The sequence below is a fragment of the Amia ocellicauda genome, chromosome 6, assembly GCF_036373705.1.
Source record: "Amia ocellicauda isolate fAmiCal2 chromosome 6, fAmiCal2.hap1, whole genome shotgun sequence".
Lineage (NCBI taxonomy): Eukaryota > Metazoa > Chordata > Actinopteri > Amiiformes > Amiidae > Amia > Amia ocellicauda.
In genome coordinates, this window is record NC_089855.1 from 23,585,302 (window position 1) to 23,611,487 (window position 26,186).

The 26,186-nt window shown below is 34.7% G+C and overlaps 1 protein-coding gene across 3 annotated transcripts in view; it reads right to left on the reverse strand.

Annotated features, from left to right (window-relative positions):
* The window catches only part of pcdh9 (protocadherin 9), a 246,869-nt gene that overhangs the window by 73,493 nt on the left and 147,190 nt on the right, over window positions 1-26,186 (reverse strand). For 2 of the 3 annotated variants that reach the window (XM_066706682.1, XM_066706681.1), the window contains one exon: window positions 21,145-21,346. In XM_066706682.1, the coding sequence (XP_066562779.1) occupies window positions 21,145-21,346 (202 nt within the window). The remainder of the gene's footprint in view (window positions 1-21,144; window positions 21,347-26,186) is intronic. The other variant, XM_066706683.1, reaches the window with a different exon arrangement.

The window sequence follows — 26,186 nt, forward strand, 5'->3', positions numbered from 1 at the left end:
TCCAGTCTTCAACTGTCCAATTTTGGTGAGCTTGTGCAAATTGTAGCCTCTTTTTCCTATTTGTAGTGGAGATGAGTGGTACCCGGTGGGGTCTTCTGCTGTTGTAGCCCATCCGCCTCAAGGTTGTACGTGTTGTGGCTTCACAAATGCTTTGCTGCATACCTCGGTTGTAACGAGTGGTTATGTCAGTCACAGTTGCTCTTCTATCAGCTTGAATCAGTCGGCCCATTCTCCTCTGACCTCTAGCATCAACAAGGCATTTTCGCCCACAGGACTGCCGCATACTGGATGTTTTTCCCTTTTCACACCATTCTTTGTAAACCCTAGAAATGGTTGTGCGTGAAAATCCCAGTAACTGAGCAGATTGTGAAATACTCAGACCGGCCCGTCTGGCACCAACAACCATGCCACGCTCAAAATTGCTTAAATCACCTTTCTTTCCCATTCAGACATTCAGTTTGGAGTTCAGGAGATTGTCTTGACCAGGACCACACCCCTAAATGCATTGAAGCAACTGCCATGTGATTGGTTGGTTAGATAATTGCATTAATGGGAAATTGAACAGGTGTTCCTAATAATCCTTAAGGTGAGTGTATATAGCTATGTAGATCATTCAGTACAGATAACGTTTTCAAATACCTAATCTAAGCAAGATTTGTGCATGCTTTCTAAATTAGCCAGTGTACTTACTATGCTACTATTTGTATGTATTTTGTAAAGCTCATAAGAATGTTCATAGGCTATAGAACATTTCCAAAGCATACTGTTTAAGAAACACAATTATTTAATTTCAACACTAAATATATCCTTAATTCGTATTTATATTTTGATTAGCATGAAATAGTGAAAAAGTTTGCAAGATAACAGAAACGGTATCATGTCCAAAATATGTAATAAAGGAACATCTTTTGAAAGATAAGCATCAGAATTATTAATCCACCAATTAATTATATGAAACAAGTACATTATATGAAACCACCTTTGATAACATATAGGACTATGTATAAGATTAGACTTTGTGTGTTTATTTGATTAATTCCATTTAAATATTCTGGGCTCCAAGACATGGTGTTAAATCAAGCTACACTTCAGTTTACCAAGAACTCAAAAAATGTACTGCTACTCCCTTTATGTATTATAGTTGTGCTTAATTAAGAAATATGATGTGTTCTGCTTCATATGTTCCATTTCATATTGTATTCAACCTGTCATTGCTCTCACTACCTCAACTGCTTTTATTTTCTCCTTTTTACCACCCTTCCTCCTTTCTAAAGTTGGTAAATGTGCCTAACCTTTTCATATTTCACTATGAATCTCATTTGTCTGCAGTTGTCAGTAATGCTTTCCTACAATCATCACCTCCCCCTGTGCAATCCGCAATTCCAGCGACTACTTCTCACGTCATGTACTCACCTTGTCTACCCCTGTCATTCTTCCATCTGTCTTTCCTGCCCCGGCTTCCTCTCACTTCTTATTAATTTGCCCTTCCATATCACCACTCCTGCTCTCTCTGCAGGTATAAGACTAAATCACATCCTACAAGTGAAATTTTCCCATCTTAGTTTCCTATAAATGCTACTCTTCTCCCGCGCTCAAACTAACTTGCCTATCGATGCGGTATTCGTAACACATTTGTGAATAAAATGAAGATAATATGTTTACATTCTTTTTAATTCGGTCTCATTCTACACATTGACCGCGCAGCTTAATTGTTATTTGATTTTGGATTACATTTGACTGCAATGTACTTTTCACCCGTGGGAGGCAATAATGATTGAGTGCCATCAAATTCAACCTGCTACAGCTTTTCACTTGGCAAACTACAGCAACAGGAGGTAAAATTAGGTTGAACCAGTTCTTTATTGGCCTGACATCATGTTAGACAGTGGCTACCTTTTAGACCAATTTCTACTTCTAACTCCTGGGAATAAAAGCACCAGCACAAGCCCCCTTTTTGATGCATCTGACAAATTGCAGATCAGGATTCCAATTAGCTCATTTCAGAAGCTATGACTCAAACTTCCAATCAATTTGATTTGTTTGGTAGATCCATGTTCTGCATGTCCCCTATTCAGGAGACTAAGGTTATCGTTTTGTCTTCGGCTTTTTGTTCCACCTAGAGTTTGATTCTAATGAGCGTAGGAGGGATATATTAGGGATTGATATCAAAATCATCTCCATAACTTACTTACTTTTGTGTGTTTATTGTATTTTTTAAATGTATTTAACAAACGGTATCCAAATCACTGCATGAGAAAGTAAATGGTGTAAATAAATAGCCTACCAAGGACAAACACAAACCATCAGAATTTGTGCTGTCATTAAGAGTGATCTGCAATCTAATTAAGAAACAATGGTGACTAAACGGTATACTATAGCTTATTGCAGATGCAGTGGAAAAGAAATAGAAGAAGCACAAAGTATTGAGGTGGCTTTTTCCCGTTACTGTGTGTGTGTATATCTTACATACCCTTCTGTGTGTGTGTATATATATTAGCAATACTACTGAAACACGGTTTATAAGTAGATTATGCTTAGCTTTTGAGATTTAACAACTAACCATACCTAGCAGAAGCCCTGTGGGCAAGGTGCATTTGATTCAGAGCACATCTGCGGATTAGAAACTATCAGAAGGCTCACTAGTCGGGATCAGTTCAAAAGGGCTAAGGTTAGGTTTTTGAAGCTGGGTTGCTTAGGAAGGACTTTACTTCTAGGCAGCTGGAGTGTTAAAGTGGGACTTTGTAGAACTTTAGTGCTAAGATAAACGTTTTAAGTTGCAACACGGAGATACTGATATCAAAATCTCTGTTAAGTCACAAAGACTCAGTCCCCAGCAGTCTAGATATCATTTAGACTCTGCTATACTTCATTTAATCCTTCCTGAAATAATTTTAATATCATATAACGTTGATTAAGTGCATTTCCAGGACATGGTATTTAATTGGCTAGAAGAAATGGACACCAAATGGGTTGTAATCAGTATGAAAGTAGACTTTAAAATACTAGATGTACTAATGGACTTCTTTTTTAATTATTATGTTTAATTATTATAATTTTTTCGCCCTTTGGTGGAAAATCATAAACCATCACCACTCTGTGGTAATTGGGCATTATGCATAAATAACAGTTAAAATCTACTTTTTAATGCTTTGACCTTGGTTTGTCTTAAAGTCTTTAAAAGTTAGTTTATGAAACAGTTTAATCGGGTGAGAAAGCCATATCCAAAACAGAATAAAAAGCTCAGGACAAGGCTACAGCTTTTAATAATGTAATGAATGATTTTGTTTTGTTTATTTACAATGATAGTATACATACATAAAATATTATTTATGCATATGTAAGTGAACCTAGGGTAATGTTGCATGAGTGTTTATTTTACTTTCATTACTTTGCTCGATTACTCCTACTCTTATGAATCTTAAATACAGTGATAGTTGCTAATAAGATTCATTTTCTTTTTTAAAATAAGGTCTAAAAATTCTACATAGCCTCTGCCTTCCATAAATGCAATGTAATCTGTTTTGTTTTTGGATTCATAATTACATATTGACAAGGAAAACTGTTAGACCGAAATCAAAAGGATTTAAGCTATTATGTGAGCATCCTCTTGGGGAAATCCTGAAGGGACATCAATTATTTTGCCAAGAGCTAACTCCTTTTCAATTTTCAATTCTTGTGTGGCGTGAAATCCTTGGAGGGCACTTGCTATAGAAAAAAAAGGAAGATAAGTGCTACTGCTAGAATGTCAGAAAGAGTTACAATAGGTAATTAAAATAAAGGACAGATAAGCTACATGACTCTGAATGTTTTGTGAGGTGTTTCAATTCAAAGGTAATGTTCTGTTATAGCACCATCTTAGTTTAAAATTGTTTATGGTCTGTTGTCTTTAATAACATTTACTCCTTTACAGTGAAAGCAGTTACTATACAGGCAAACTTTTGCATTATAGCTATCATTAAAGACGGCATTGAAAATTAATTTTCAGTTGATTTTAACTGTTTTTGTTTACTCAACACTTGACGGTGTGCTATACATTTGATTGGAATGACTACCAACTGTTAATTCAATCTGCATTTGCTACTTCATCAGTACAGATATGGTAAAAAACTAAAAAGCCATACAAACTCATTTATATTTAGGCTGCTGTGTTCAATATACAGACGGTTGACAAATTAAAGGAAAACCAACATAAAGTGTCTCAGTAAGGTGTTGGGCACCACGAGCCACCAATACAGCTTCAATGCTCTTGGCACAGATTCTACTGAAGGGATGAACACCATTCTTCCAAAAGATATTCCCTCATTTGGTGGTTTGATGATGGTGGTGGAGAGCGCTGTCTAACACATCAGTCCAAAATCTCCTATAGGTGTTCAACTGGGCTGAGATCTTGTGAATGAAGGCCATAGCATATGTTTCACATAATTTCCATACCCATCAAACCATTCAGTGAGCCCTCGTGCCCTGTGGATGGGGGCATTGTCACCTGGAAGAGACCCCTCCCATCAGCATAGAAATGTGTCACCATAGGATAAAGGTGATCACTCAGAATAACTTTGTAATGATTTGCCCAAACCATGCCAGGACAATGCCCCCCACAGCATAACAGAGCCTCCGGACCCCTCACTTTAGGGGTCCAGCAGTCAGGCCTGTACTGTTCTCTTGTTGTCGCCAAACATGCACTTGCCCACCTGTCCAGAACACGAGCCAGTTGAACATCTTTCTCACTGAAGCTCCTGCCATTCATGCCCTAATAATGACCCCTCTTTCAAAGTCACTTAGATCCTTTCCTCTTGCCATCTTGATACAAAATGCCTGCTCAGCATTTTTATACATGCCACAGAGCATGATAGGATGTTAATTGCTTAATTGTATCATGCAGTACACCTGTTTGGAGGCATCAGTATTCATTATGTTCCTCCACTGATTTATTCAGGTTTTCCCTTTAATCTATCACTCATCTGTATGTCATGATATATAAAAAAGCCTGCATCATATCAATGATGTGTTAATTGACAAGAAAAACATGTATCACATTCCCTTTTATAGTATTCCTCTCACTGATTTCAGTAATAGGCTAGAAACCTTTTTTTTAAGTTTAAATCTTCTCCGTAAATCTTGGCTTGTTAAGACTACATCTTATTTGCCAGATATGTAGTTATATGGATCACGAAACTTGCTTATAGTAAATAGTTTTTCTTTACATCCATTACATTTTTTTCAAATCTTGACAAACGCAGTCACCTGTTTCAATTCACCAGGCATGGAAAACGCAACATATTGAAATAAACCAAGCGCAAATCAATTAAATGTAGTGCTTTTTGTGAGGCATCGCTGGCAGTTTATATGTTTTAAAGGGATGACATGTGACAACTCTCGAGTGCATGACTTGTTAATGGTCACGGCATGCCACTGATTAAAACTATTGAGTAGGTATGTCATAATGCAAAATATTTTGTAATGGCAATGTGTGTCAACTTTTCGTTTGGAGAAAACACTCCATATACAAAGAAGGCGATGAAAACATGATGTGACAGAAACAACCAGCAAGTACTGCACATTTTAAATAAGAACAGATGTTTTCCTTTCGCATTCCAGCCAAATAATTGTTGTTGAATATGAATGCTGCCAATGTAGACTTTACTAGACATAATGGCTTCATTCAACTATGCAATGTCTAACCATACTTTAGAATACTCTTCAAAATTGTCAAACATTACCGTTCACATCACACAGCAAACAAATAAAGCCTTTACTCTGAAAACATAGGCATTAAGTATGGTATCAGAGCTGGCCTTTTATGCACAAATCTCAAAAAGTGAATTCTGTGACCCAGATTAAAATGTTGTTATTGTGACTTATAATACAGTTAGAATATAAGTAATTAGTCACAATAAAAACAAATATCAAATATTAATGTATGATCTTCCAAATATCACACATTTTCAATATTTTGTATTTTAGGGGGTTAGATAGTATCATGGAGTTACTTAAATACTTAAATATTAAACATAAATGTATGGAAATATTAACTCGTAGCAAATCATACATTTGCCTTGTATTTAAAAAAATAACATCATGTATAACTATTCTTCTGCTTTAAACAATCCCCACCATGACTTTGTTGTTAATGATGGAGATACCCCATGACAGTGCTTAACATTTAATAGTCCTGGAACTCTGTTTGCTTGAGCAACCTTTTCCATTTACCTTTCTTCTACAGCTTTCTAATTTCTCTTCAGAGACAGAAATCCTTTAAACCTATCGTGTCCTTAGGCTACAAATTTACTGAGATTTAGGTTTCCAATAAGAGCATAGAGATGAATGCCACCTTCCAATTTATGAATCAATGTTTCACCCAATGGCTTTTTTGTTTCCCCTCCCAGATTTCTTTGTCAAATAAAATAAGACATGCTTTTGCTGGACCACAAAATATATACATATCAAACAAACTTGAAGAACATACATGCTTTCCAACTCATTTCATGATTTCCCTACAACTAATCCAGTGGTTTGTAACTGAAGTAATGTGTATTTCAATGTATACATACTGGGAATCATGGGATCACCCTAATGATGTATGTATAGTTCTAAATATTCCTGGACATATGCAGCATATGCAGTAGAGCACATTCCCATGCCAGTGTGCCGCATAAAGAATAGAAGTTTAAAATAATTATAAAATAGTTTTGTAAAGTGTATTAAAAAAAATCATATCACCTTACACATTCCAACAAGTGTAACACATAATTGAAACATAAAAAGACTATTAGCAAGTATCATCATTGGCTTTGTGAAGCAGAATGCATTAAGAACTATGCGAATGTAGGAACATTAGAGCTATGAAGACTGCTATCACTCTGATTAATGCAAAATTACATCCAATAGTGTAAAGACAATCAACATGGGGACTCAACATGGTTTTAAGAGGGAAATAGATGCTGGATAGAGGTCTCTAATACGGTAATTACAGGACATTGACTCTAGCTGAGTAATCAGAGATCTTGCATACATGCTGCTTTTCAAAGTAGATAAAGATGATGTTATTTATAGAGCTATCATAACTATACATCGGAGCATTATCTTACTGTGCAATTAGTAGGTTTCTTACACTGTTTGCTACACAGTGCAGATGTTGGTAATTCAAGTTGTCATTATAATGAGTTATAATTAATGGTGTAGATTCTCAAGGATATAAATAAAAGGTGTCCCTGACAATACTATTCAGATAACAAAAATCAATTATATAACACACTGTACCCCTATTCCTTTTGATAGTGTTATACAAAGACAAATGTTTAACTATATATTCCATGTCACTGTGATTTCAAGGTCATTAGGTCTAGATAAAGCTGAAAAATAACTCTGATATTATATGTAAACAGACAAATTGAAACATGAGCAACCATTATCAAGATATTTCCCCCTAGATATATCTCACATCTTTAAGAAGTGGCATAATGTATTATTGTGCACACATCAATTTTACTGTTCAGGTGTCAAGACAAAACAAAACGGTGACAAAATATGAATATAAGCACTGAATTGAAATGAAACAATCTAGTCCTGTAAAAGTGTTAACTATCAGAAACGGTTCTAATTAACATCACCACATATAACATGATGATGTATTTTTGGAGAAAAATGCATCCATTACTCAAATTAATAATCCCCAAATCTTTCTGCACCTCTGATTGAATAACAGTTCTTAGTTGTGTCCCATCCCTTCCCTGTCTTTGTGATGAACTGCCTAGGAGGAAGCTGCCTCACATGTCAGTTTATTTTCTATCCACTTGCATTTCATATATATTCCCATTCATAATTCATTCATGCCATTCATAATCGTTTGTTGTGCAATCATGGTTTGGCACAGGTGGCTCCAATGGATAAGGCCACGGGCCAGAACAAATATAAACATTTATTAGCACATATTAACTTTGACAATTTCAATAAACTCTCCATTTTCATTCTAACTGTGGATATCTCCTTCCCAAGTCCAACAGTTATTAGACCTCACCACTTGCCTTTACCACTGCCCTGACCACAATTTCTCCTGACTTAAAGTTTCTCAATGTTTTGAGAAATGTTTAATCATGAATTTATGTAACATTTAACACTCCTTTGTACACACAAACAGAAAGGCTGATCTAATACATGAATAGAATAATGTGTACTTAAGACCCAGGTCTTCATGCCAATGGAAGAATGCTCGTTCTAATAGAAGGCTGGGTTAATCAGTTTTGATTTGATCTGGGTCTTTATCCTCAGAGAATAACTCCTACCCTCAAGACTCAAAAGTGTATCATTTGTTCAGTAATAAGAATAAAATATGTGTCTGTCTTTTGGGGAAGTAAACAGTTAAGAACCAGTAAAGACTACTGGGACATACTCCATCATATCAACAAATCATGAATCATGAATGATGAAAGACCTGCCGTTTTTATGGTAGAAAACATTATGATTGTATTTTTTCAGCACTTAGCCTTTGACTTCACAGTAGTAACTCTTACAATCAGCTATATACTTCAAAGCAGTTCTATCCCTCAGGTCCTTTTTTGTAGCTATTCTCTTACACACTGCACTATTATGACCTGAATGTCAGGTCACCAGGAGAATTATTTTAACTTGCAAGATAGCATTGCATCATTTACAGCTCAGTAAGTCTTGTACATCAGATCAAACTTTTGTATTCTAAAATTACTTTCACCCCTTGATCTACATTTTCCTTTTTTTTTTACACAAATAACTGTTTGGGGACTTCTGTACAGTTTAATTCAGTGCAAGTCTAATTATCAAAATAAATAGAAATAAACATTATCACATCATGAATATTCTCTTCAACACTCTGACAAACATGGAATTCAACTATATGGTTTTAGTATTTTGCTATTTAGGCTATACGTTCTCATATTTGGAGCACATTAATTTGTTACTACTTCAATATATATTTCTATAACAGAAAGCACACATTCAAAACTATGTATCTTGTCACTAAATAGCCTAAGTTGTCTGCCAAAAAGCAAGTAAGTTGAATATTTAGTATATTTTGTGTAGTAGAGACACACTTACAGTCATGGTTTTCATTAAAAGATCCTTATTGGCTCATAAAATATATATTATTATTATTTTTGTGGATGACAAATAGGTTAAATATTCCTTCATGATTATTTGTTGAACACAGGAAGCCATGTTTTCAAAAAGGTATGTAACTGTATGCATACATACAATAATTAGAAACTGCTTTTTATCACTACCTATTGTATTTTCAATTTGTGAAACCTATTCCTGGTTTCTACATACATATGTTTATCCATATTTACAACAGAAAACAAAATGCCAAGTGTTTCAATATTATTAAAAAAAAAACTAGGAATATTCCTCCCCAGTTTTCATATTATATTCTAAATATTAATTTTCAGCAGACTGTTGTGAATACACCGCTCTGTAGTTGTGGGCTTTTGAAATGTGACAGCACTCACAGGTATGGTAATGATTTTTAATATTTGAAAGTCATAACTGATTGATAGGATCTTGTTTCATTTTAAATACACATTTATCCTGAGAATACTTGATGGGCAGATTTTTTTCAATCTGTGACAACTGCAATTCCAAGAATTAATTCCACAGAGAATAACAGCATATAGAAAATCTGAATGTTTCACTGTCACTTTACTTGTTACTTTATCCATTGAGTTTCAGGTCTGCAATACTCCGTTTTAATCAAGATGGAAAGTATAGAAGTTCAGATGTTATTATTATTATGCATACTTACAATACAAGTAATACTGTCAGGTGATTTGTCAGGTTATTTTGTGAATAATCTAGACCTATTGCTCAGGGAACTACAACATCAGCATATGGAGATGGGTTAAATGTATACCAAATATTTGTAGAAGTAGAAATTATTTTTAGTTTATTTATTTATTTATTTATTTATTTATTTATTTAATACTATAAATTCATTATTTTACACACAAGCCATCATGGGGAAATTTGGCAAGCTGTACAAAGTGTGTGAAAGTATGCAGATACAAGAACAAGAACAAACCTTAATCCAATTGAAATATTATTGAATGTGATTGAAAGTAGAGGGGGGGATAATAATCAAAGTCTGAATGGCAAAAACAGATAATACTATGTGGATTTCAAAGAATACCTGCTGCATTGGTGTCACATATTGCTCTTAAGAATCCAAATCCTTTAGATTTACAGATGCATTCAATCAGTGGCTAAATACTTTTCTACTACTTTAGATATATACTGAGGTTTGCCTTACCTGATTAAGTCAAGGATTAGTTGAATTACGCAATTAAGGGCTTTGTTTAAAACCAGTATGTTCTGTCCCAGGACCAGATCTGAAGACCACACTAATTATTATTTGTTTGTTTGTTTGTTTAGCAGACGCCCTTATCCAGTATGGTTTGAAATGTGTGGTAAAGTAATTGCATTAACTGAATATTGTTCTTTACAGGGATATTAAAGAAAATCAGAACAGTTTTATATTAGGAAAAATATTGGAGCCAGTATAAAGTTATGAAGGGAGTTTCAGTTCTGAGTATTACTGATGTGCTTAACATGAGAAAATACATAATTTAAAATGATGTATTTTTAAAGCACGTTATGAATTGCTTGTGAAAGCCAGAGAGGATATGTCTTATGCCAACATTTGAGGCAACTGGAAAAAAACTAAACTTGATCTTATAGAGTATATATAATCAGATTCCTTTAAGGGTATTGTAATTAATATAATAACAGTAAAAGTAGCAGGAAGTCAACTGCATAGGTTCACACTATTGCCACATTACCTCCATTAACGTTAATAGTTTTAATATAGTAAAATATAATCAAATGTAATGGTTCACTTATTCAATCTAAAGTCTTTCATAATTAGTATCAAGGTTTCTGAGGAAACATAAAAGGCTAGCACACCATTTCAATCATCTTGCCATCTAAGTCCTATGTGCCAAGCAAAGTCTCTTGTGTACTTGTAGTATAATAGTACTGTAGATATTCTCAAGCAAATTGCTCCTGCTGTTGTGTTGTGTTTAAGCTGGAAGTTGGTAAGACTATTTCAATGTATTAAAGACACTTCCAAATCTGGTCACTATGCAAATATAGTATGTGAATTACAATTAGAGTACTGGATATTAACGTTTCATGTCACTGAGGGCAATCATTCAGTTATTTAATTATTAAGGGAGGTTCAAAGTGTTTAGCTGGTCTAGGCCTAAGTCACATATTTAAGTCAAAGGACATGCATATACAGTTCACATGACAAATATGACTTTGCTCTGTGCACTGCTAACAAGATTTCAGTATAGGCACACTAAAATTGGATCTGGTAGAAATATATCTCTGTTTATAATGTACTAAAAAGACAGGTCCCAACTAAATAACATGGGTTTCAATGGGAGACTACTCTGGTTAAAAAGGACTTGTTTATCGTTATATTCCTTTCACATGTAGAGTTCATTTTCCAGACAGATTAAATTGTCTGAATAAGTGTATTTCTTATTTGTGATGTATAGAATGGAAAATAAACACATTAACATGCAAACTAATAAACAACCAAATACATATGACACCCAAGGATATTATTTTGTATGCACTGGTCAAGCTATTTAGATATATGGAACCATGGAGGATAGTATACAATGATAATGGACATCGGGGTAATGACATTGGGGTATTCCTATGGAGTTTTTTGGCCCATTGTTTGTATTCTGAACACAATAATACAATGTCTACAAATAACCCAATGATAATATATTTATTTTAATGACTCATGTCAATTGTCTGTAATTTATTGGAATTAACTGAGTGGCTAACTGACTTCTAACTGCTATTTACTGTGACTTTTTCTAACCTTCCTTTTATAATAATGTACAGGTCATAGAGACAAGCTTTTTGTTTTGTTTTAACTTATAATGTTTAGAGCTCTCAAAGACAAGAAGCATAAACATATCACAAGGAAAAGATGTTTCAAAGGATAAAAAAATATGCATGGCTGTGCTTTACAATGGTTGTAAATTCAGTCACAGTACCCACACTTTCATATTTCATGCACAACAAACATAAAACCTTTTAGCAGAGGGCACACTTACAAAGTGATTTTGAAGTAAGAACATGTGCATTGATGTATTTTAAATGACAAATAACTGCTACTCATCCTCAACAGTTATTAGATAACAAATTAAATCTAGTGAAATGTGTATTTGCTGCATAGCAACTAGTGGATTAATGTATTTTATTATTCCGAACATTGTCGAAATTGCTACTCGTTTAAGTTGGTTTTCCATATCATATACTAATTGACATTAAATTATTACATTGGGGGATAAATTGCACTTTTAGCAGCAGCTTTTCTAATTTACAAATTCTAATACTATGAAAGTGAATAATTTGTGGAGCTCAGGAAATGCGCAAACCAGTTTGTTTAATGCAGGCTAAATCTAGGCTGGAGACCTTGTTCCAATATGCTTTAATGTGTTGGCTTAGGCTCTGAGGCCCACACCAAATCAAAAATTCAACCCACCCACCACAAATTAAAAACACAGTGCTGGATGGCAGGTTTGTTTTAAATAAAAGGAAGAATCATCTGTGAAACAAAATGCATCTTAAGAATTGCAATTTGTGATTGGGAGATTGGTCAAATTATATGATCTGGGGCTTAGTCATATCTTATCAAGGCAGTTAGCCTCTTCTCAAGAAAGTCACCCATGGTAAGATCCATATGGACAGTGCCTGTACAAAGTCTGCACCCCCTTTCAATATTTTCACACGTGTTGCCTTATACATTTTATTATGCCTTTTATTTTATTTTTTTATCTATACATAAGAACATAATACAGTTTACACATGAGAGGATGCCATTTAACCCATCGTGCTAGTTTGGTGTCCATTAATAACTAAGTGATCCAAGGATCTATTTTTGAATGTTCCCAAATTGTCGGCTTCAATCACATCGCTGGGGAGTTTGTTCCAGATTGTGACGACTCTCTGTGTGAAGAAGTGTCTCCTGTTTTCTGTCTTGAAAACATCTTACCCCACAATTTCCAAGTGAAAAAATATTCTAGAAATCAGCAAAAATATATATATATATATTACAAATATAAAGCAGGAGCTGGGTTGGTGAACTGTCCACTATCCTAAATTAGGTGTAAGCAATCGCCTTCAAAATCAAACACCACATTAAGTGGCCTCCATCTGTGTTAAATTGTAGTGATTCACGTGATTTCAGGATACATTCAGCAGTTCCTATAGGTCCCCTCTGCTGGGTAGTGCATTTCAATGCAAAGAGCCATGAGCACCAAGGAGCTTTCAAAAGAACTCCAGGGACAAAGCTGTTGAAAGGCACAGATCAGGGGACTGGTAAAAAAAAAAGCAATATCAATGGCCTTGAATATCACTTGGAGCACAGGATGCAATCAATACTTCTTTAGACTTTCTTTACATTTAATCTGGTTCTATTTTTATAGAAACCATACATTTTGTATTTGGTTGATATTTTATTCTACACTTCTGGAAAGAAAGTATATAAAAACATATACTCAAGGATCGGTGGATACTCATTTCTTTCTTTAGACATTTGAATGTGAATCTGACAGATATTTCTGCCAAACAGCTCTGTTAAAGGCACTTCTGTACTTTGAGATGTTTGCTCTTAGCTTTTAATTATTTAGCTTCTGCCATCTGCTCTATCACCACTAAACGGAAGTGCTTGAGAACATTTTGAACACACCATCACATGCTATTGGTGTTAATGAGCTGTTGGAAGTAACACAAAAAATAATATATATAGAGAGATATAGATATAGATATGCACACTGAGTGTACAAAACATTAGGAACACTTGCTCTTTCAATTAAATAGACCGTCGAGGTGAATGTAGGTGAAAGCTATGATCCCTTATTGATGTAACCTGTTAAATCCACTTCAATCGGTGTAGATGAAGGGGAGGAGACAGGTTAAAGAAGGATTTTTAAGCCTTGACACAATTGAGACATGGATTGTGTATGTGTGCCACTCAGAGAGTAAATGAGCAAGACACAAGATTTAAGTATCTTTGAACGGCGTATGGTAGTAGGTGCCCGACGCGCCAGTGTGAGTGTGTCAAGAACTGCAACGCTGCTGGGTTTTTCACACTCAACAGTTTCCCGTGTGTATCATGAGTGCATGCATCCATTATGCTGTGTCTCAAGATTGCAGGCTGGTGGTCGTGGTGTGATGGTGTGGGCTGTGTTTTCATGGCACACATTGGGTCCCTTGACAAAAGTGGAGCAACATTTGAAAGCCACCAGAGATCTGAACATCATTGTCAATCAGTTGCATCCCTTCATGGCAGCAGCGTATCTATCTGCTAATGGATGTTTTCAGCAGGATGATGCTCCATGCCACAAGCCTAGGATTGTCCAGGAATGGTTCCATGAACATGACAGTGTATTCAGCTCACTGCAGTAGCCTGCCCAGTCATGATATCCAACTGAGCATCTTTGGGATGAGATGGGACGAGCTATTTGGTCAACTTGACACAACTATGGGAAGCACTGGAGTCAACATGTCACAATGTTTTGTAGACCAGTTTTATACATCAGCAGACTTTATGGATCCACTGATGGATGACGACCTCCCCAAGATATTTCCACTTGTTTCGATGAACAGTGTGTCTATAATACATTATCTGCATAGTACTGGGTAATGTTATTATTGTAATTATTAAGAAGTTGTAGAAGAAGAAGATATAAAACATATAAAAAATATCTTTGCCTGAAACAAAACACGCCCAATGTTATGCCCTTTGATAATACCTTGCAGTTGACTATTTGTTTTGTTATAATTCAACTAAAAACACATTTATAAGTATGTTAACATTATTTCTGATCTCTGGAAATAGTTATACTATATGATGTATATTTCAATATTAAAGTTCCAGGAATTGTGAATGACATAGATCTGGATTTAGAGGTCTGGAAAGCAAACAAACCATGGAGAGATCCAGTTTTAACTGATTTTGTGGCAAAGAATAAGAACATTACATTGATTCCAAGCAGTAATAATTTTATCCTGCAATGTAACCGGAAGCAATGGAAAGCTGGCTTTGTATCCACAGGACAGCTAAGGTTATGGCTTTTCATCTAGACAACATTATAATCTATGTGCTCATATATGTTGCAAGCAAATTAAGTGCAGCTACGTATTCCTCCAATCTAATCCAACAGGGTTTTGAGCATGGGGAATTCAGTTTTATTTAATTAAAGAATGACAGCATTACTTTTTAATCACATATAATTAAATAATCATGCATGATGCGGCAGAGAACTCATACACACCAACCTTCACAAAAATCTTCAAAGAGAGAAATAAGTTTTCTTTTAAGCTATCAACTTTTCCCTCTCTAATGATGCATTACCATACTTTGATAGTAAATTTTCTATGAGATGAACCTTTTGATATTCTTAATTATCTTGATACATGATTACATTAACTCCCCCCCTTGACTTGCAGATTCCAGTCTAATCGTGTGGTAGTTGATTGGAAATATAAGGCGTTATTAGACTACATGACATGTTCTGCTGTATCACACAATACACATGCAATAGTCTTTACTTTGTCTACCACTGTATGTTGATTTTTACTTCTTACAAAAATTAGATGTTTCCATTCATTTGCCAGATCCTTGAAATTATAATACAAAAAAAAAAAAATGTACACAACAACAACAATAGGCAATTTAAAACAACTACAGTTTATATTTGATCTCATCCGCTTCTCCATCCTCCCTCACAAAAACCATAAACAGGAGATGCTACACGGATAATGATCTATAAGTGTACATTTTATCAGATTATGATCAAAGTGCACAGGAGCCACAGTTTACTTTAAACTATACAGTATGTACCATTTACTTATACATTCATGTATTCAGAGTAGGATCAAATTTTCCACCTTGAAGATTCAAGAATAAATCAGGGCTCTTTACTACCAAGCGAGGGAATTAAGCAGATTTGCAGGAACACGAACATTGACTTAGGATTTTGTTTATTCAGATGTTGATCTAAAAAGGTACCAGTAAGAATTTTGCTAAACTGTCATTTTTCTTTGTAAGAAACTGTTTCAAAGAACACAAATGCACTTGCAAACAAGCAGCTGAAAAATAACAATATCCATGAATGGAAAGTCATAGTTGTGATGGTCAATGCTGTGAGTTATAAGATGATATTAAGATATTCTTGTGTCACATCAATTTGCCATAATTTATTGTTTCTCTTTGTGCGTTCTATTTCATAGTCTCGGTAATGACAATATGATTTTCCCCCAAAAAACTGTCAGGATCAAAAATGCTTTATGTTTGTAAGATTAAATCTGTCAGACTCTAAATTGATATACAGTTGGTTCATTGGTTATCTTAATTTAGTACATTAGTACTTGTGTTTGGTCCCTGTGATTTTGACCTGTTAAATAGGTTCAAGACTATTACTCTGTTTAACCCTGAGAAGGAAATGTATCAGGAATTTTAAGTATGTTTATAAGGAGATGTATATCCTATCACCTGATAACCCTTCCAACCTTGAGCAAAATATGGCACTTTTTTTCTATTTATCTGTTTGGCTGTCAGGTACTCTGATGGAATATGATTTGCCTTGAGTGAATTACACTTTCATAAATAAAGATATGTATTTTGACTTCACAAACGCATGCATAATTCCAGGAATTTGTACATAAATCAACTAAAACTCTGTAAATGGCAGTGCACCCAGGGATCTGACATTGCTTTGACTGACAAATACAATTAATCTGGTGTATTTAGTGGTATACTACATCACACCACATCCCTTTATCTATTTCAGAAAAATTCTACCTTTTTTGTCTACTTTATATTGTTCACAACCTAAGTTCTGACTCCAACACAATTTATTTTGTCAGCTTGCATTGATGCAGGGGGTGTGTCCTCGAGACTGCTATCTATCGGTCTGAGGTATCTCCCAGCTGTTACAGAAGCATCTAGTACAGGTGCTTCCACTGCAACACACTTCAGACAAAAGCATTTATCTACCAGCTGCAATATGAGACAGACAGCCGCCTCACAGGCACACATACTTCACAAACAAAGCTGCTATCTGGAAAGTGATAACTTTATGTTTAAAACTCTAACAGTTAAAACGTGTCTAGATGTTAAGAATGCAAATAAGAATTACAGACATGGTACTTGAAGCAACAATTAAAAGTCTATATTGCCGTTTTCCCTTCAGAGGACACATTCATTGGAGATGTTTAATATTGTTACAGATTTCAAGATCAATTGATCATAGTAATATCCATTATTATTCTTTGTCAAGGAAATCACAGCTTCTCTATTCAATGCTTTTGTAGTTCCAAAATGTATTGTTTCCAAAGAGAGTACTGTTTTATTACCGTTTTCAGGGAAGGTAGTCAAATGACTTAGTTATCAGAAATGTGACATTTAAAAGTAATCAGAGAGCCTGAGCATCTTCAGTCCTTCCTTCCCTTTGAAAAGAAAACCAGACACATCTCATAAGAAAAGCCTTGCACTTCCTCCAGAGAAACACTGTGGCCTTATTAAACCTACAGTCACTGATGAAGCATCTTGTGATCTTGACATGAACAGCATTAGAGCATATACAAGACGAAAAGCAAGTATGTCAGGATTTAGTTAAAGTATGAAAAGGGGTGTGCAAGATTTTGATTTCTATGGAGAGACTGTCAAAAAAAACACACCTCCTTTCCCCTGTCCAGTAAAATTGAATCTGAAAAGATGTCACTGATACATAAGTATAGGTGAATGAACAATCTGTCTAAATATATTAAATTAAAGGAATCCAATTGGTTCAAATAAAGCTGGGAATATTTAAGTTACATATCCAGATTATACGATTTTAATAACTAACATGTTATGGTTACTCAGGTTAGACAAGTGTTTTGAATTCATTCTTTCAATCTAATTAGGTGATTACTTTAAGCATAATTGATAATTTGAGTGAAGAGGCAAAAGACTCAGTTAAGAAATTACAAGAACCATTAGTGGTTCACTTGGAGTATTTTGCAGCATGGTTTTTATTGATATGAAGTCTAGCTAATGAGCACATGATTCATCAACATTGTGTAAACAGGCATACACATGAAACTGCTAGATAAACGTATATTCTAGCATGATAATGATCCAAAGTATTCATCCAATTGGCTTCATATTAGAGGAAACCAGGTTGTACCAGGCCAAAATGTCCTAGTACTTCAATCCATATTTCCTTTGATTCTAATAAGATCATCAGGACCAGAAAATCAAAAACAATGCAAAGAAATTCAGATCCACCTACACGTTTCATAGAGGGGATGATGTTCTTCTCAACATAACCATCACCTTTTCAATGCCAAACATAATGCTCCCGAGACAATTGTATCTTGACTATGCCAGATTCTCCTGGAGATCTCCAATTTGCTTGCATCCTCTTCCTCGCTATAGATGAAACTGATAGGTTCAGCTGTTTGTGAGGTCGATGACCCTTTTGTCCGCAAATTGTGGACAGCTCTCTGACTAATATGATTGCTTCTGTGTGCCACTCCATTTCCTTTTATAACTCACTGGAAACAGGTGCAATTTGGAAACTTAGAAAGTTCTAGAAGCTTCCTATTAACTTCCAGACAACAGAAATGCAATGCAAGATTTATAGATAGTTAGATAGATAAATATATAATGATATAATTCTTATCTCTAGGTGAATCTCACTATCTTTTGAGATCTCTAATCATTTAAAACATTTTTGAATATGTATGGAGAATGGTTTGGGAGAATCAAATTTAATTAAACACAAAGGCTTATAAATTGTTCAGAAATGATAGATATATTGTTGACAGATAATTAAGGATATTCATGCTCCCAACAGACATGCTGCCCATGTTTACTTTAAGACATATACACAAAAATAAAACTGTCATATGCAATAGTAATATAAATGTGTGTGGTGACACATTAGTGAGGTATGCATTGTATGAGCGCTTTTGCAAACATTTTTCCAAATAAATAGTCTGATATATAATAATTGAGTACCATATTGTTTATTATAATAAAATTGCATTCTTTGTAGTAGTTAATTAATTTGATGGCAATGGGTCTTTTCGATATAACATATCTCCTTAATTAGGCATTCTTGCATCTCATTCCTTGTCAGAATATTTAATATATATGCACAAAATATATATATATATATATATTTGCCACAAAAGTGGAGGAAATCAGAGGGTTCATTTGATTTTTACAAATGTTGTAATTTCACTATCCTTTGCCTAGTTTAATAATGTATATATGTATTTATTCTATTACAGTGATACTGGTATCTTGATGCATGTGAATTCACTCTGCATGCTTGGTAATTGATGTTGACTATGATACCACCTAAATCTCTGCTTTCAGTTTAAATTGGTGAGTAGTACATACATTATACATAAATATGTATAATAATAATAATCATGATAAATAAAAACAACATACAAATATACCAATTTTGAAACAATAACAGAGTGTGAAAAACTACTTGAGAAGACCATGCATAACAAATACAGGATATAACAGTCTTAGGTCATGCATATAATCTTGGTTATCTGACATAATCAAAAAACAATCGAAAAGTACTACCAGACACATATCCAGAAATCATTGGAAATGGTTTTTGATTTATCATGTACTACCAAAAAACATTAATAATGAATGACGATTTTACATGCATGAAGATATATGTGAAACCTTTCATACATAATAAGAAGGTTTACATATTTTAAGCTTCAATTGTATATTTATTTATGTATTGCCACAAGAGAGAAGTGCCAAAAGGCTCTATTATTAGTTTATGTGATACATGCACGCAAACAGATCCAATTGTCATCATGATGCCACTCATTATTTATTTATTGTTTAATTGTATAATTTCACCATGAGTTTAACATCACACTAATAATTCCCTGTAACGTCACTAATATGTTTGTTTCTTTGATAAAGACTCACTATGACCTTGGGCAAGACATTTGATCTTACTGTGTTTTGCTTCCTAATGATAAAAAAGTAAACTGGGTCAGAGCACATCTCCATTGGAAAATGTAACATCTTTGTGTGGTAATTTGTGTGGTAATTTCTAAATAAATCAAGAGCACATGCATACAAAGCAGGATCAATACAGAGGTATACAATTCCACCAGGGAACCAAGGAGCTGGTGCTTGTGGGAATCCTTGAATTTCTAACACATATATCATATGAAGAAATAAGCCATCCGTATTTCAAAAAGACTGTGTCTAATGCTAATTCTAATGCTGACAGATTGAATGAACATTTTTGTTAGCAGGTTTTCCCTCAGTGTAGAGACACGCTTAGACAGTGACAAGACTGAATCACTGGACTCACTATAAACATCCTCCTGCTGTCCTCCTCCTATTGAATGTTTTGTACTCAATCTACTGAAACATAACAGGTCTTCAAAGAAAGATTTCTGAGAGTGATACGTTCGTCTTGAGTCCACCCAGATGATCTGGCCATTGCAAGGAAACAAATTGTTCTTGAAAAGGCGAGTTTAAAGAAGATCTAAAGCTATGTTCTCTGATCGAGTGTCACATATTTAATACGCCTTACCAACTAAGAAAGCTGCAGTATTTTTAAACATAAATATATTACCAATAATTATACAAGTAAGGTTAAATACACCTGTTCCACCATCTTGCTGTTCTGGTGATTGATTTAACAAATATATCATAATTTTAACTTCTGGAACACCATGCAATTAAACAGTTTGAGTTTTGAAAATAGTTACAATGTAACCTCAAAGTTTTGATATCAAAACAGTTTCCTAAAGGTTATTCATTTTGTATATAATAAGTAAAAGAGAGAGGAGAAATATTGGTTTACAGTAATATAACCTCTTTAGAAAATAGAAGTATATGTTGATTTTGATTGAGAAACACGAGACACTGTGCCGTACCCAGAAGAAGACCAGCAGTGATCACCAACACTCACCACTCTTTTTTGGTCGTTTACAGTGACACCTAACTTGATATGATACATGATTAAGAAATGTATTATTATATTGAGGGAGCTATAACCAAAGAATAAAATCATAATCGTATTATGAAATGTTCTACTGTCTCACCAGAGTTGGGGTCCGAGTTTCCGTCAGCTTCTGTCCTCTTGTCCGGCGAGGCCTGCTCGTAGAATTCGTCCTGTGGCTGAACCAGAGGGAGAGGGTGTGAGATCAGCGTTCCACTGCCCACGGGCTCATGGTCCCCAAGACCACTGTCACTGCAGCTTTCCTGGGAGCCATCAGGGAGGTGAAATGTTACACGCCGCTGTGACTAGAACGAAGAGCACAAAACATATGTGTTAATGCTCTTTTTTTCCATAATAATTTTAGTGGGCTTCTAATCTGAGAAATATGACTTTTCTATGTCCTATTTTGTATGAAAGGGAAAAAAATTACAAGAGGCTTTTTGATCCAAATGAATGGTGAAATAAATTACAAACTACTGTGGACGAATGTATTTGAAAACAAACACACAGGTTTTACAACCAAGCACCCTCTAGGGCTAATTTAGGCCAGGATGATTTGAATGTAGTTAGTGTATAACAGGAAAACAAGGAATTATATGTCATTGGTTAATTTAGAAGTTTTCAAAATGTTCCGGTGCAATAGTCAAGGGGATTGGACTCTCTCATTCATTCTCAGTGTAATAATTACAAACATTATTGATCACTTTATGAGGCTACTATTGGCAGCCTTAAAATATGTATGCCACAATGGCATGTCTTCTTATACATCAATAAACAAGAATTTCAATATAACTTCCATATATATATATATATATATATATATATATATATTGTTCTTTCATTCAACCTATTGAGGTTGTTCAGGGCAGACTATTACCTGAAATTCAATGCGACTTTAGTGCAATATTGTGCTAAAGAGAAAAGCTGTGTGAAATAATTATGTTATAGACTTATTCAATTATAACCCAACTTCCTCACTTTAAACCTTTGTGAATTAAGAGCAGTTTCACTCACAGTATTACCCAGGGGAATTTAAGGATTTTACTTTGCATCTTAACCTTTCTTTGTTAAAGTAGGGCACTTGAGACTAAAACTGCAGTCCAGTTATGAGTCACGAGTGAAATATGGCAATATCCATTAGTGAATCCTTTATCCGCTGTTGTACTCAACACAAGGATGAAGAATATGGAATGTTCTCAGAACTTAATTCAAGTCTTTATTTAAAAATACACCATCAAATGAAAGATGTTTCTGTTCTATACAGCATAGAGAAATGTTCAGACAACATTGACACAAATGTCACACAAACACCGTCAGTTAACAAGTGAAACAAATGCTTTATTTACCTTTTAAATGGTTTGCACTTTTTAGCTTTGAGCACATAATATATATTTTCCACAGCCCTCATTAAGAGTGTTATTGATTGTTAATAAACTTGCATTTTGCCTGGATCAGTTGAAACGTTTGACTCATCCTCTGTTTGCAGACCCACAATCAAATATTATGTTTAATTTCCAAACTGGTGGATAAGTAACAGTTATTATTTGTTCTGGGTCATAGTTTAGTACTTAAAACAATTACATTTGCATAGCTGTCTACATAGTAATATGACACTAATCAAATATTGCTGAAATTCTATAAGTTATTCTAGGAAATAAACCCACCACCCTAAAGATATAATACACAAATCCCATGTAATCATTTGCTGGTATATTGTATGTCAGAAAATGATATGCAGATTTAATTAATAGTTCTTTACTTTCAGTCGTATCATAATTAGTTTTATTTAGTGTGTAAGTGTACCTGCTGCCATCTAAATTGCCTGGAGCTTTTAAGTAAAACCCATTCATATATCAGTTATGTACAACTGATGCCTGCATTATTTAGAAGTATCTATTACACTATTGAACATAACTTATTTACTAACTTACTTGCTACAGGCAATCATCCAAATGTATGCTTAAGTGTTTTATAATAAAGATAAATTTGCCCATTGGTGCTCAAATATATTATCTATTTTATTTGTAATTGAAGATTACCATAAGATGCAAAAATACATGTATAGTTGCTTACAAATGTATTTATACCTTTGATGAAGCTTCAATTAATGTTGATTAAGCAACTACACATTCAATATTTTTTATATTACAAACACACACACACACACACACACACACACACACACACACACACACACAGAGGCATACGGTTCTAGGAGGGGCATAAAATGGCAGACCGATAAGGCACTACATCTCCCAGAAACCCTGGAGTGTGAGTTGGCACTTGGGAGCATCTAACAGGAGGAGCTCCCATGATTGGCACAGGAGGTTCTCTGGTTGATGGGGTCTGAAAGGCGAGGAGAATGAGAGAAAGAGAGAAAGGCAATTCTGCTGCCTTGGACTGGGGGCAAATCCCAAAAGAGGGATTTGGGGAAGAAGGAAAGACAACTTTTGCGTATGAATTGGATTGGTTTATGGATCACGATTTGGATTGTTTGCTGTGTGTTTGTCTGTTGGCATTAGACTCTTGAGTTTTTAAAGAGTGACCCTTGAAGGAGTATAGGTATGCTCAACAAGAGCTAGGATTTTCTTTTGGTTTACTTCACCTGTACCCTAAATAATAAAATGAATGTCCTTTGCACTGTATCCCGATCTTCTATGTTTCTGTGCCCTAGACCTCGCCTATTTCAAGAGCTCAGCATTTATATTATTAGAGCTGTCACCAGACCTGTGGAGTCTGGTAACTTTCTGCATGAGATCCTCAGACAAATTCTCTTAATTTCACTGTGATGATGAATGATACTGACTAGACTGCTCCTGGCCTTTCATTTAAGTAGGTGGATAATAGTAGACTTTACACCATTCAAAGCAGTGAGACTAAAATACCAAAACTCCTAGAGTAAAGAACATGAGCAAAACTTACAAAGAGCATTTGTTTTGGACTATTATAAACGGGTAGTAATGCTTTATTCTGCTGCACACTAATGCAATTCAGGATGACATTTTTATTTACAAGCACAAATGTAAACATGCCAACTTAATGAGTATTTCTGCAAACATTATCAGTGCGCCTCAGACCTGCTCAAAAAAATATAATTAGCCAATTTTACGGTCTACATTTGCATTATACTTCCTTTGTATTAAAGTGGCTGTGATGGGGTATGTCTTAAATGGACTGCTTTGGATGATTGTGAGTTGGCGGTGGGTTTAATTTGCGTAGAAATAAAGAGTAAACAATACAGTTGCCTAGTGCAATTGTAGCTTGAATTATTTGTTTATAAAAAATTAAATTAAATTAAAAACTCCACTCAACACTACAACCTTTATACTAACATCAGAGAGATGGGTTAGAGATGGGGTTAGGGAGGTGAAGTTAATGAAAAATACACTGCCCAATTTCAAACCCACCCAACCCCACCCAAGGGTATGTTACCATGTGGGGGTTACAGTTACTAGTGAGGTGCAGATAGTAGGGCTCAATCTGAGTGGAAGTTTTTAGCATTTGAGGCACACTGGGGCTCTTCTTGAAATATAGCTATGTTTCATTGATCATCACATTGGAAAACCCTCTCTCTCCATCAGGTCATAACCAAGTCAAGCTTTGGCACTGCCGACAATCACAAATTCCAATGCCAATACCTTATGGCGGCATTTTGGTTGATGGCCAATGCTTCCTCCTGCGTAATACAAACCCACCATCTAGTACTGCATTTTGAGTTTGTGAGTGTGTGTGTGTGTGTGTTACACTATTAATTAGGTCTGGACCTTATTTGACTATCAAAAATGTAATCTGCACCGGTTTATGAAAAGACCATAATAGTGTTGTATTTTTCCAATCAATGTCTCACCTTTCTGGATATCATCTATAATACAAGTGCTTTAAATGTCTGTCACTGTATGAGCTTAGAGCTGCTAAATCTGGGCTAAATATCAAATCCCTTACAATGTCTGAAGCACCATTTCAGTACTTCTGTCATTCCTGACGACAATTTAATGAACTACACTAAGCAGGATTTTGCAATCACAGTCAGAATTATATATGCAGTATATATATTGGATTTTTTGTTTAATCAAACACAGGAGGTTTTCATGCCATTTGCATTTATCTATATGCTCCGACCATGTTTTCAAGTCACAATTTGAGAAGGAAAATGTGTGCCGATATAACATCAAGGATGTGTAAAATAATTACAAATGCATTACTTTCATCATATTTTAATTACACGCTTTGAAAAAGATGATAAGTTATGCCTTCGATTTTTTTTTTTTTCATTTAATTTTGATCATCTTTCTTCATATTTTAATGACATTTGAGGGCTTTTCACAAGTCAGAAAATGAACAGCCTGGTAACCTTTCTGACTGAGAGGATCCCACCAGTGAGTGAGGCTGTGTACAGCAGGGATACAGTCATTATTGGCAAAAGCAAAGGTCAAATAATTTTAGGAAATGCAAATTGCCTGATTATATTATTTCAAGACATTTTCAAAAAAGCAAGTGTCATTAGAGGAACAAAAATAACAAAAATCCACAGAATTTTGAAGTCTTCTGTTGCCACAATCTAGGATATGAAAAAGCCAGGAAAATACATTAACAAATAAACAAACAAAAATGTTGGATTGACTACTGTATATAGTGAATGTCTGATGGTGGTCATGACAGTTGTAACCCTTACCTCTTAAGTATTTTAATACTCCTATTACTAATACAGTAAACACCTTTTTACAGAGAGAAAATACAACTTATTTTTTACGCTAGATGAATGTAATACCTTAGTAGAAAAGGTTTATATTCAAGATCAACTGCTCTTTACAGCTGATGGAATAATAATACACTAGCTCATTAAAATTGTGGAGCTGCGAAATGATGGCCTAATGTAAAGTAATTCCAAAATATTGTAATTTCTGCAAAAGCCTTGCAAGCATTGAACCTAGGTGTATTTCTATTCAGAGACAGTTTGACATAAAATAATAGCTCAAACCGTGGTACAACCCTTTAATTTGAAATATAAAATTGCATGTTAATCTGTGTATATAGTAGAACTTTAGTGAACATGACAGAGCTAATTACCTTGTTCAATGGCTTGGATATTTTATTTAAAGACACATTCACTGCTATTTCATGTCCACCATATACCCTTCGTATTAT